A 13,298-nucleotide genomic window follows, 5' to 3' on the forward strand; every position below is an offset into this window, starting at 1 on the left:
AAAGCTCCTACAGCAATTGTCACATACCTGGGCCAAGAAACCCAGCATGCCAAGCCAGCTGGAGATGTCTCATTTGTGTATTCTCTAGCACTTAAACAAGGCAGGCAGGAGTATGCAGCCCAGGTACCAGCCTGCTTCTGTGCTGCTAAGAGAACTGGCAAACATCCTCTCTGCCTCTTATCCCATTGAGGTGGAAGAAAACAGAATTATCCAGGGTTAACTTTTCTAATAAGAATGATTCTACTTCTCCCCCCCCCCCCCTTAAATAAAGGAACCATCTCTCCCAGTTAAGCCGGATATTTGACAAGTGTGCATTTATATACACATTTGGGGATATAGCACTTCTTGGTATTATATGGAGTACTGGATATAATGCAGTTCAATATGTAAAATATGTGTAGTTGGTTCTTGCTTGGTAACACTGATTCGTTAGCTTTTGGTTTGGCACAATGTATGCATAACACTTCAATAATTTAATTGTCCTTTAATTATTAATTTAATAACTTAATAAAATAGCAATCTTGTGATTTCAATAAATACATCAGCTCAGTTCTACAGTAACATGCCAGTATTGCCTCTTCTCAAAGTCAGTGTCTAAGCTGTAGCAGAATAATGTAACACACCAAAAATTGAGATGAGGTATAATCTAACTGGAGGTAGCCTCAGCAGATATACCTGCATGCAGTTCAATTACAGAAATCTGATAACCGATTAGGCCTTTTACTTGAATCACAAAGTCTTTACATAAAAATAGTCATTTAATAACCTTAGAAAATCACCAACGCAACAATAGTGTGCCGAAGTATTTGCACTTAGTTTAAAGGGAATTGCTGGGTGACAGAGGTGTCTTCCTTCAAAACTCTCATCAGACAACTATAAGAATAAACTCTGGGTTTCCCAAAGAAATGGAAGTGTGTCTTTTCTCCCGAGCATGAGTCCCTCTGCATGCATCAACATGTCATCACAAGGATGACACTGAACTGATGTTACCTCTTCAGATGGCAATGAAAGCAAATTTAATATATTCATAAGAAAAGCACATTTGTTGTCAATGCAGTATTCATATCATGATCAAGAGAAAAACCATGCCAGCTTTTTTATGCTGCAAGGCAAAACTGTATTAGAAGCAAAGAGACTGCAGAAAACCATTTCTAGAAAGATTTTTTGCTTGCAATCGATAGAAGAAGAGGGGAGGAATTGTTTGCAGATGCCTTTGCGTATTATTGCAAAAAGATGAAGCCCAATTTTCAGCCACTTCTGCTTTTCATAGATGATGGGACAACAGCCACCAGAATTCTGAACCAGTTGGCTGACTGTAATGTAGCCTATAGTCTCTCAAATATTAAAGTAATCAGATATTGATCAGGCATTAATTGTATATAGACTAATTCTGCAGGTTGTGTTTTTCTTGTTGACATGTATTATATATCATGAAAGTGGGAATTGAATACCTCATTGTGGATTGACTTCTTCTCACAATGCAATCCTTTCCAGCCATCGTAGCATTGACATGTGAATTCTTGGGCCATCTTGATTTGATCTTTCACTGACATCTGGCCAATCAAAATAAAGCCAGGGGTGACATTATGCTTCCTAATAGTGAAACTGGCAGAATTGAGATGCAGGAAGGCTTCTGGGTGATTCTCCCGCCGCACACAGCGGCCATTCTTTGAGCAGAGTATTCTACTACAAAGCTTAGTACTACTGGTCACATTCATAATGTATGGGCCAAGGAGCGTGTCCACATACTTCTTCACTTCAAGGCAGGCTTCCTGTAAGGTACAAAAAAACAGGCCCAGAAAAAAATGAGTTAAAAAAAAATTGTCTGCAATGATCATATTACTTCAGAACACATTTCCCACAAGAGTTCCATCCATGACTATTTCCCCTTAACTTGAGATATATATATTGAATAATGTGTGTGGGGGGGAGGGAGTTAGAGGGACTGATCCCAGAAGCATCTCTCCATGAAGTAGACAAGGTCCTGACCATTCTTTGGTTTCCACACCATCCTGCTCAAGTAACCACAAATCAGAAGGATACCTTAGTTGATTGTATCAAATGCTGCTGAGAAGTCCAGCAGAACCAAAGGTACATATTGAAATGTGTTTGAATATTGAATATCAAACCAACATATGGAATATTGACTATCAAACCAACAGCCTCGAGGTACATATTTGTTCATCAAAGACCTGACAAAAGTCATCTACTGGATGGTCATCTACTTTGTTTATCCCGTAACTAAATATATTACACATCCACAATGTACGGATTGAAAAAGAAAAGTTGGAAAGGCCTTCGCCCAAATAATATATCTTACCAGAATCTGAACCTTTGAAATTCCCCTACCTAGCCTCATATGGTCCTCTGACCAGCTCTGACTTCTTTGCCACACTCACCCGAGATCGACTGAAATTTGAACTACCCCACAAGATAACTCCAGCAGCACCTTGAGAAGCACTCTCACCAATGGTGTGGACCAGGTCTTCCTGCAAAACAAATATATTAAGGTAATTTCAAACACAACATGTTTAGGATCTGAATGTTAGCACCCCTTCTCTGGCACAATAGACACTATCTAAAAGGACTGCATTGGCTCTACACTAACAGGACAACTTATGTGTTATTGATGGAAAATTAAATATTATGGACTTAGGCTTCAAGTCTACTTTTCCCACCCTAAGGGATGGGAGGACAAAAAGTCCATGATTCTTATTCCCATGTAATGTTTTCCAGCGAATTCCCACTGAACAAGGCTTATCAAATCTTGCACTGGGCCAGACATGAAAATTGCTTACCTGTGTGAGGAAGTTATGAGTAAACTCATACACAATGGTAGTATAAGGTAAGACAGGGATGTCATTCTGTGTCCACTTCGCAACCCTGAAGGCCTCCTGGATTCGATGACGAGCAAATTCAAGAGTTTTGTGAGTCAGTCTGAGAATTTGGGGGAGGTAAATGCTGGGATAGAGAGCCCGGCTTTGTTTCCAGAGCCAGTACAATTTGTTGTTCCTCTGTTTCTCAATCTCGGGACATTCTCCAGTATAATTGGTGTATTGGTACTGATTGTTATAGCAATTGGGGAAACCGTAAAAGCCCCAGAAGCCCTTCGGTCTCAGGGTTTCACTACGGGCCAACGTCTGTCTCATAAACGCCCAAGCAGATTGTTGAAATTCTAACTGGGCTGCTTTGACAACTTTGTCAGCAGGCCAATCAGGATGCTGCTCTTTAACTAACTGTATGGATTTATATTGATAAATTTTCATAGAACCCCAGTTCCGAATCCACAAGGGACGCCAGTGTTCCCAGTCCACCACTGCCAGACCTCTGAAGCCAACATCCAAAATGGTATTATCAATGTCTTGTTCAATCTTCTGGAGATGAGCCTTTAGGCTAGCATTTTGAGGGAGACCGCCATAGATGGCAACACCATCCTTAGTGTAATATGGATAGTATCCAAATTTATTACTATAGAAGAGAGTAATGTCTTTCCCTATAAATGATTCATTTGGATTGACGATTATATCAATAATTCTCAAGTCAAGCGATACTCCATATTTTTCTTGGCATATTTCAGTTGGTGCATTCCAGACTGAGATGAATGGGTGGCCCAAAATAGCTGGGGATCCTTCAGTCATGTTATGGTTCCAAACCATTAGAAATACATTTAGTAAGCAGAACCACAAAGTCAAGTATTCCATGCGCATCTCCATTTTGCAACCTATTTTCCAGCTAAATGCTCAAATCTTTTCTGATTTTCAATGCCAGTGGCTTCAGGCAGAATTGTGTAAAAGAATGACTGTAGTTCTTCCTGGTAAACGGAGAAAATAATTTCACCAACAAGAGGATTAGATAACTGTCAGAGGAAACAATACAGAATAAACCATAAATTCCTACCTACCCTTTCATTTTCTATCTACCATTCAAGGTTCATCCAGAGCATAATCAAATGGCAAAGAAACAGAAGTCCTTCTGGGAACCTTGATGTTGCTGGGATTCAATGTTAATTTTTTAATCTTTGTTTTCCCAGTGACCTTGGTTAATAGCTCAGATACAGGTAGTCCTTGACGTACAACCAAAATTGAGCCCAAAATTTCTGTTGTGAGACATTTATTAAGTGAAATTTGCCCCATTTTACGACTTTTCTTGGCATGCAGTTAAGTGAATCTGGCTTCCCCATCGACTTTGCTTGTGAGAAGGTCACAAAAGGGATCATATGACCTTGGGATACAGCAACGGTCATAAATATGAGTCAGTTGCCAATATCTGAATTTTCATCAGATGATCATGGGGATGCTTCAAAGGTCATAATGGCCATAAGTTGCATTTTTCAGTGCTGTTGTAACTTTGAACAGTCACTAAATGAACTACTGTTAAGTCAAGGCTTACCTGTACTGCTTACTATTCCTAAAATAATGAATAATATCCCTCTTTGCTTTTAGGTTCTCTCCCAAACAAAACTTCATTAATGACTTTCTAGAGGCAGTCACTTCTCATCTTGTGAAAAGTGCACCAATAGGAAAAGGTCATAATAGGGAGGTGTCAGTTGAAAGAAATGGTTAAATCAGCTGAATATACATCAAAAGCTATCTCCTATGGAGAAAATAGGGAAGAGCTAAAATAGAAGTGTAGAACAGGGGAAGGATTAGATTATTCCAATTACTATTTTGTTACAGCATGATTTATAACTGGCTGGGAACTATTAGCATTGTGGTTCAAAATAATTGGAGGACATCAAATTGAAGAAAATGCAGCAAATGTTCCAAGAATATATCTGGCACACCTTTCCAAATCTTACAATATCTCCTTAAATATATTTCTATTTTCATACTGGGAGAGGAGGCTTGTTTCACATTATCTCCTATGTTTGTGACCCAACTCAAATTTGAATAAATCACACCCACTTTCATAATTCAAACTTTTAAAGCCATTTTGCTAAATCAGCAGAACCAATGCCCAAAACATAAGATGGGATGGAATATCAAGCTGAATCCAGTTACAAGAATTGCATAAAATAGATCCCAGCTGCTGCTTTTTAATTAACCCAAATTTCCACATCTCCTTACAAACTTATACCACTAAAGTTTTGCCAGACCAAAATCTTTACATAACCCTTAGCTAAGCCTGATGTTCCTAAGTGATCAATTAATCAGACCTACAATTTCTCAATTCCCTATTGTTCCTTAGGCTTAATAGTCACAATTTAGTTATGCAGTAACTTTGAAATGCTATAAATTTGATTCTGCCAGCATATGTAAGTTCAAGAGGGAAGAGATTTGCCCTAAGAAATGCATACTAACATAAAGATAACACTGCTATGAACAAACATAGGACATTAAGCAGTGGCTGGCATTAGGACATACTGTAATTAATAGAGAAACATAGGTACCATAGGCAAATAGTAAATTTGGCTGGATTTGCAGATAGCCAAAGACAGTCACCTTGGTTTCCAATATTACTCCTATAATGCAACACTACTTCTATCTGAATTGTAAGTAGCTATGAAAGAATAGCATTTCACATTAGGCTTCAGAGAACAAACCAGAGCAAAGTTATTCTGAAAGACATTTAGCCATTTATTTTAATAGAAAAGAGTCAAAATTATTCTTGCAGAATAGCCAATTTTAAAAAAAAACAAATACTGTGATTCTTCTTTAACCTTTGGCACAATTATAGAGAATCAGTTTGGTCCAGTGGTTAAGCACCAGGCTAAAAACCAGAAGACTGTGAATTCTAGTCTTACCTTAGCCATGAAAGCTAGCTGGATGATCTTGGGCCAGTTACCGTACTCTTTCTCAGCCCAACTCACCTCTCAGAATAGTTGTTGCATAGAAAATGGGAAGGTGTGTCAGATATGTTTGCCATTTGAGATGTTTATAAAAATAAAAGTGGGATATACATATGGTAAAATCTATTGTATAGCAATTTCCAACTCCAGACATTTCCCCTTTTTCCCCTCTATTGGAAAGTAAGGGAGAATCCTACACAGGAAAACTAGAACCAATTGAGAATTAAAATGTCCGAACAAAGAATAGGGAAAAGGAGTTGCTTAAAAGTGTTCTCAGCATCTGATCTTTCAGCACAAAAAGATCCAATCACTATTCATAAAAAAATAAAGAATATGAATTAACTGACCACTTTGTTTTTCATATTTCAGTTTCATTTACGTACGTTTGAGGAGCAAAGCCTTTACCCTGCAGATGTAATGCAGGACTACAGTTTCCATAATTCAAAATGGTCTGATCAGAGTTGGAATTCAACAGCTTCTGTGGGCAACAAACTTTCCTAATTTAGGTAATCCACTTTTCCTCCCTTGGCTCTTGGAAGCTGTTCACATATTTAAATAACATTTAAACTCATTGGCCCATATTAGCAATCTTGCAGGATTTCCCAATTTATAGGAAACCATTGTTTTCCTGCGAGCCACATAATGAACAAATGCATCTTATTAGAATGGAAGAAGTGCTCATCAGGATAGCCAAGGAGGAGGCAAGAAGATTCAAGATATGTTGGTTTTAAATTTTCAATCTCACTAAACATGAAATAAAATACTTTGGAGCACAATGGCAAAATCACCTAGAGCCTCATGTACCTTTAATCAGAATCCTTTTCATAAAGACACCTATGGAAGCAGAGACTATTAACTCTTTTGAGCTGGATCTCTGCATAGAGGTAACCATCATTGCTGTGGCCCTGTTTATATTATAATATACTGTATATTAACAACCACATTGTGAAAAACCCTAAATTATGTGCCGTCTCATTTTTATATATTTATATATCTTTAAAATATCTTTAAAATATACACAGCATGACTGAAAAGTACCCGAGGCTTTATACAGCACAGCTCCCTGCCTTACAAGGATTAGGAAATGCTATATTATTTAGATCGTATCTAAAGCTCTAAGTAAGTCACTAGCCAGGTTTAGCTCCGACAAGCGGTAATTACATCCTGGGGCTCTCAGGTTGGGCTCCTGTAGCCGCGGTTTGGGAAACCAAACATTTCATTTATACGTCGGTTTAAAGATGGAATAGGGCGCGGGTGGGCGCAATAAATTATTCCCTTCTCGAACTGCCTCATGGAATTCCGAAATTCCTAGTAATCGCTCGGCCCCATCTAGAATAGCCTGCCAATTATTCGCCACTATTGCAAAGCTGCCAATCGTTTTGGCTTTCCCTGCCATGAAAGGGGGGGGGGGGGAGATTCCCAGGCGGAGGGAAATAGCAACTCACAACCAGCCAGCAAATGCCTCGAACACGCGAGCGACTCACCCGCCTGTCCAGCCGAGGAATGACGCGCGACCCTCCCGCTTGCCAAACTTATAAGGGCTAAGAAGGGACGTCACTTCCAACACGAGTGGACGAGGCACGTGAATGCACGCTAGTCTGGCATCTCAGAGAAGCTGCGAAAGCTTCCAGGCTAATCTAATCAGCTCTATATCGGAGAAGGCAGCCCGAGAAGTCGTTCGTGGCGCTTTAAATCCCACATCTGCTTAGGGCAGGGAAGGACGCGAGAGCCGGGACGTGGATCCGCAGTCGCTGCTGCGGGCGGGTTCAGCCTTCCTGGCCCGCTCGGCGTCCCGATTCGCTTTCCCCCAGTGGGGAATCGATCTCGGCCCAGGCGGGAAGGATCCGCATTGTGCATCAAGTTTTAAGAAAGTTTATTACAGTAGGGCAGCGAAAATCCGGGGGGGGGGGGGAGGAAAAACAAAAACCGGCCCCACGTACGGGGAATCGGCACCGCCCGCTTCTCCGGAGGAAAGCGAGCTCGCCTTTCCCTGGGTGTTGATCGGTAGAGGGCAGCACAAAGCTCTCGCCTCCTCCGTTCCCCGCATCCTGAGAAAAACAGCTGGCCAAGCACTTCGAGGGGGGGGGGAGGCGGACAGTGATGGCGGGGTAGAAATCTCCCTCTCCTTAGAAGTCTGGTTTCTATTAAGCTCCTACACACACACCCCCCCCGGCTTTGGCGGAGAGGAGGGGGCAGGAGAGATTCTGCGCAAGGAAACAATTACGATCCCCGGCTTCTGGAGACAGACCGGGGGGGGGGGTGTCAAGTACAGATGGGGAGGCTGAGTTTAACCTTTTCTTCTCTGGAATAGAGGCAGCCTTTGGGAAGACGTTTGGCGGCCTGGAGGAATGTTCCCCGCGTCTTCGTGGGCCTGTTCATCATAATTTATTAAGTTTTTCAGAAAGAAATAGAAAAACTATAAAGGAAAAGGGGAAACCCATCATTACTATGTGTCACATTTAAACAAATGTCAAACAAATGTCTAAATCTATCTGAGGGCATAATAATTGTCTTAACATTACAAAATAGCATAAAATTTGTACCGCAGAACTGTGTGTGTATGTGTTTGTTTGTTCCATCATAACTCGAATGCCAAACTTGGTACACAGATTACTTATTCTCTGGAAACAAATACTGTGGGGGGTAAGACACCCCTAACACCTCTCTGGGTGTATGTTCTGTTAAGATACAGCCTGTTGTGCTGTACTGCTGTACTGACCTCTACTGTACAGTGCAGTGGAGTTCTATGGTAACGGCTTCACAGTACTCCACAAGAGGCCTCCGTCTGGTAAGGGGGAAAATCCAACATTAGAAATTACGTTTGGTCTGGACATTTCGCCCCAAATAAATAAATACGGGGCAACACCTAGTTATTGGCTACTAATAGATAAAATTGCCTTCCTAAAGCGGATGCACATCTCTTGAATCCAGTCCTTATTAGAACTATTATAACTTGCAATTTGTCAAAATAATAAATAATGGTTCCAATTGTCTTATGGAAAAATTACCCTAGGTAGTTGGATTTTATAGCACCGAAAGAAGCAGTGTAGGGTAGAAAGTTTAAATATGTTACTTCTTCAAAAAACATAGCAATGGACATAATTGTTGTGACAGTGATTGTGTTGCCCTTGAAATTACAAGTTGGTTAGTACAACATGCTAACCCCTATAAAGTGTTTTATTTGGGTTTAACTTAGCATGAAATGCTAAACATGGTTGGCCTCATTTGCTGAGGTTACAACATTCAGTTGTTTAAAAATGATTGTGCGGAATGTGGCTCTAATCTAGCCATCATCTTACCCTCAAGTCCCATTTAGATTTGGCTGCATGTTTTCTTTGTAGTGGTGGTGATCCTGTGTTGCTTTTAAAAGCACATTACAAGCCAAAGTTCAAGAGAAATCACAACTTGCACATCACTTTGTGAATCTGCATTGAAAAAGAGACAGATGAACTCTTCCATTTCTTGTGCAGCTGGACTAGAAAGTGGGGGGGGGGGGGAGATAGTTGAAGTGACATGAGTCCAAGATTTGAAAAATGGCCCTATTTTTAGCAACAGGATTACATTTCAATAACACAGAGGAAATTCAGGACCTGATTCTCCATCCTAAAGATGGATCTTTCAAGAGAGATGATTTAAGCACTGAGTCCAATCCACTTCCTTTTGAAAAAGAAGCTGGTTGCCTTCAGAATAAAAGCAACTCTACTCCCACTGAAAGGGACGTGGTGGCTCAGTGGCTAAGACACTGAGCTTGTTGATCAGAAAGGTCAACAGTTCAAATCCCTGGCGCTGTGCAACGGAGTGAGCTCACGTTACTTGTCCCAGCTTCTGCCAACCTAGAAGTTTGAAAGCATGTAAAAATGCAAGTAGAAAATTAGGAACCACCTTTGGTGGGAAGGTAACAGCGTTCCGTGCGCCTTCGGCATTAAGTCATGCTGGCCACATGACCACAGAGATGTCTTCAGACAGCGCTGGATTTTCGGCTTTGAAACGGAGATGAGCACCACCCCTTAGAGTCAGGAACAACTAGCACATATGTGAAGTGAACTTTTACCTTTACTTCCACTGGGATATCTCTTGGGTCTTTAAGAAGGGTGCTTTCCAAGGTTAGATCTACTCCATAATCAATCATCATCTATCTGACTATCCCTCAAGTTACAAAAGTGATCCAGCCCAGGAATGTTGGAGTTGTAATCCAACACACTTAGAGGGCACCAGATTGGGGAAGGCTCTTAAGGGCTTGCTAATGAGAAACTGAAGTTGAGAAGCAGGCAAAGAGGAACAGCTGATTCAAGCCAGCTAGCTAGCATTCACTTGGATCAACTATACTATGCACAGCTGCCCTTAATTACCAAAATTACTGCTGTTACAAATGGGATTCTTTTCTGTCCAGCTCTCCAAAAGCACACCAGATTAAATTTGCAATATGCCACCCTGGCTGGACTGTTAGGTAGCCAAGTACAAGCTGCTCACTTCAATATCGTGATTCTAATTCTAAAGATTCCAGTTTAAAATATTCTAGCATTCCCCCACCCCCCCAAACAAATACGGTAGATGCTTGTGAATCTTGCCCCTTAAATCTCCTGAATGGCTTTTCCTCTGCCTTTGTGAGCTGCCAAATAAAAAGAAATCGTTTGACAAAGGTTTTCCCAGCCGGTATTTGCCTGCAGAAAGAAACCTCCTACTATCTCCAGATCCAACTGTCCTATCTTTATTTTTAAATTATTTTTAACCCAGGACTCATATTTTGATCTATGTTCTATACTTTAATGAGAGAGACAAGAGGATTTGCAAAAGCTTTATTAGATAATTTTCCTTGGGAAGAAATATGATTGAAAATTCAATAGAAACTGTTTGTAGTAGAATGCCTGAGACTGTATATGTGGATCCCCCGCTCCCAGAAATGGCAACTTTAAAAATGATTTCAACTCCCAGAATTCTCCAAGTAGCATACTGTCCACACATCATAAATCTGACAAACACTGCTATTCAGGTGGTGGCACAGTAATTAGAATGCAAGATTCCAGGGAAATCTGTCCACAGACACAAGTTTGATCCTGACTGGGTCAAGGTTGACTCAGCCCTTCGCCTTCTGTGGTCGCTAAAATAAGGACTCAGATTGTTAGAGGCTGATTCTGTAACCACTCAGAGAGGGCTGTAAAGCACTGTGTAATGTTATATATACCTAAGTGTGATTGCTTTTTTAAGACTAAAGGTCTCAGTTCTCTCCGGAGCCTTTGGGTCTTCATACTCTAGCCCTGCTTCCTGCTCTGGGGTAACTTTCTGGAGGTGCTCCACTTGGCATCTACCCCAACTTCTGTGTGGGTTCTCTCCCTGCATTGCCTTTTCTGAGGATTAAAGGGTAGAAATACAAAAAGAGAAATATTCTCAGTGGCAAAACGTCTTGGCCAGGTGGCATGGAGACAAATGACTAGGTTATTCAGCTCCTCCCTCTTTGGCAGACAGACCACTCTTACCAGAGAGAAACAAAATCAAACTTTATTTAAGCAGATAAAATACAAATGGCATTAACTTTAAAAGTTAAATTCAGATTGGAAAAGATAACTGTTCAGTTCTGAATGATGCAGTTGGCAACTTAAAAGGAAATTAAAAAGGGAAATATAGTATTCCTGGAAAATTACTGGTCTGCTTACATATTTTCCTACAGTTGGAAGATATTGCAATTTAATAGTAGAAACCCTAAAAGATTATACATAAAAACGTGTATAATCATGCTCAGGCTGAAGGATGTATAAGAACTGAATTGAACACAACTTACTATTTTATTCAGAAAAATAAGACAATTTAGAAGACACTACATTAAAAAAAATCTGGTACTAATTCTTGGCTTGACTGGTAAACTATTTCTCTATCAAAGTAGCTATTTTTAAAGCAAAAGTTCCCCTGGTTAATTTATGCAGACTTCCTCTAGATTTGGGGAAAGATTTCACTTTAACCAGATGCTTCTGAGGAGATGATAAACCTTATTGTTGTCCAGACCCAATTCACACTCTTCTTCCTTAAAGCTGCCCTATTTTTTTTTTAAAAAACACCAATAATAATAGACTCTCTTCTGCACTTCCAGCAGAGGGCTCTGAATATGATCCAGATGGCATGGGATTGTGGGAATATGGATTGAGCGACCAAGCGTATTTGGCAAGCATTCAGAATGTTGTTGTGATAGTAGGAACAGAAAGAAGGTTGAATGTTGAGCTAGTACTGGAGAGACTCTCTGGGTGACTGGGGGCCCTTTGTTTCCCTCCCCCAAGGTACTTTGTAAGGTTGTAGTGGGGATAAAGAGGAAAGAGGAAAATCTATATACAGTGCATCAAGGAAAGCAACACATACATCCCATCAGTGGTGGGATTCAATTTTTTTTACTACTGGTTCTGTGGGCGTGGCTTGGTGGGCGTGGCAGAGGAAGGATACTGTAAAATCCCCATTTCCTCCCAATCAGCTGGGACTCGGGCAGCAGAGAATAGATGGGGTGGAACCAGACAGAGGTGGTATTTACCAGTTCTCCAAACTAATCAAAATTTCCACTACCGGTCAGAACCTGCTGAATACTACCTCTGCATCCCATATATTATTTTTTTAAAATGTGTATGTGGTTCCCCCTCCCCATTAAAGGCAACAGAGCAATACCTGACCTGTTCCAAGAAATAAGCAACAAGGGGAAGATGAATTGACCATGGCTAGGATAAGGTATTTGAATAAGTAAATATAAGTAATATTCCAGTTAAACAGATTACATTAGATTCATTACAATTGTTTCCAATGCAGTTTCCCCCCTTTTTTTGCATATTAAAAATTGTAATTTGATGGCAGTTTTGGAAGGAATCAAGATTGGTTTGGGACAATGGGGGAGGACAAAAAAAAATCCAAGGCAGCATTATGCACCTTTAATGCCATAATTAAAGCACCCCAACTTGAGCCCATAGATCTGCTCTCTTTCTTCTGGCAACTTTATAATAAGCTTTCCATACATGTGGATGGGAGGGAAAGGCTTGAAGATGCTCTCCCAGAAGAATGGCATCTTGCCATTTTTCTGAGTTTTCTGAATTCTCCCTATAAATGTAGGCAGGTAGGTGTCACCCACTCTTGGAACTTTTGGGCAAATGCTTTAGCTGAATATCTTATTCCGTGTCCTCGCCTATCCCATTGTTTCTTTTTGCTTGCTATTTAGCTACAGGGCTAGCTACAGGATATTTCTTATTGCTCTTAAATGACCTCTCCCTTCCGAGTCCATCAAAACAGGCTCCCAGGAGAGTTATGCTTTAGAAACCAAAGGCTCCAAGTTCTTCCCAGCAGGGAACTGTGGCTATCAGATGTGTACTCTTTTATTACTAGGTCAATATTTAAAGTCCCTAGATCTTAGGGTTCCTGTCAGACTGAAGATAAAAAGAGGCCCATTAGATTTACTCTTTTGTTGATTGGATGGGACTGCAAATAATCTAAATCAGTGGTTTTTTTTCAAACTTGGCAAAGGTAGCATGTGGGGACTTCAGATTCT

General features: G+C 40.5%; 1 protein-coding gene across 1 annotated transcript; it reads right to left on the bottom strand.

Moving 5' to 3' along the window:
• Positions 1-299: 299 nt before the first annotated feature.
• On the bottom strand, positions 300-7,650 carry HYAL1 (hyaluronidase 1). The gene is made up of 4 exons (XM_032208646.1): positions 7,273-7,650; positions 2,799-3,811; positions 2,400-2,489; positions 300-1,772 (listed from the first exon to the last, which is right to left on the bottom strand). Exons 2-4 carry the CDS (start codon positions 3,711-3,713, stop codon positions 1,422-1,424), a joined length of 1,356 nt encoding a protein of 451 aa, XP_032064537.1. The 5' UTR covers positions 3,714-3,811; positions 7,273-7,650; the 3' UTR covers positions 300-1,421.
• Between the last annotated feature and the right edge of the window lie 5,648 nt (positions 7,651-13,298).

Source organism: Thamnophis elegans, chromosome 2 (assembly GCF_009769535.1).
Source record: "Thamnophis elegans isolate rThaEle1 chromosome 2, rThaEle1.pri, whole genome shotgun sequence".
Classification (NCBI taxonomy): domain Eukaryota; kingdom Metazoa; phylum Chordata; class Lepidosauria; order Squamata; family Colubridae; genus Thamnophis; species Thamnophis elegans.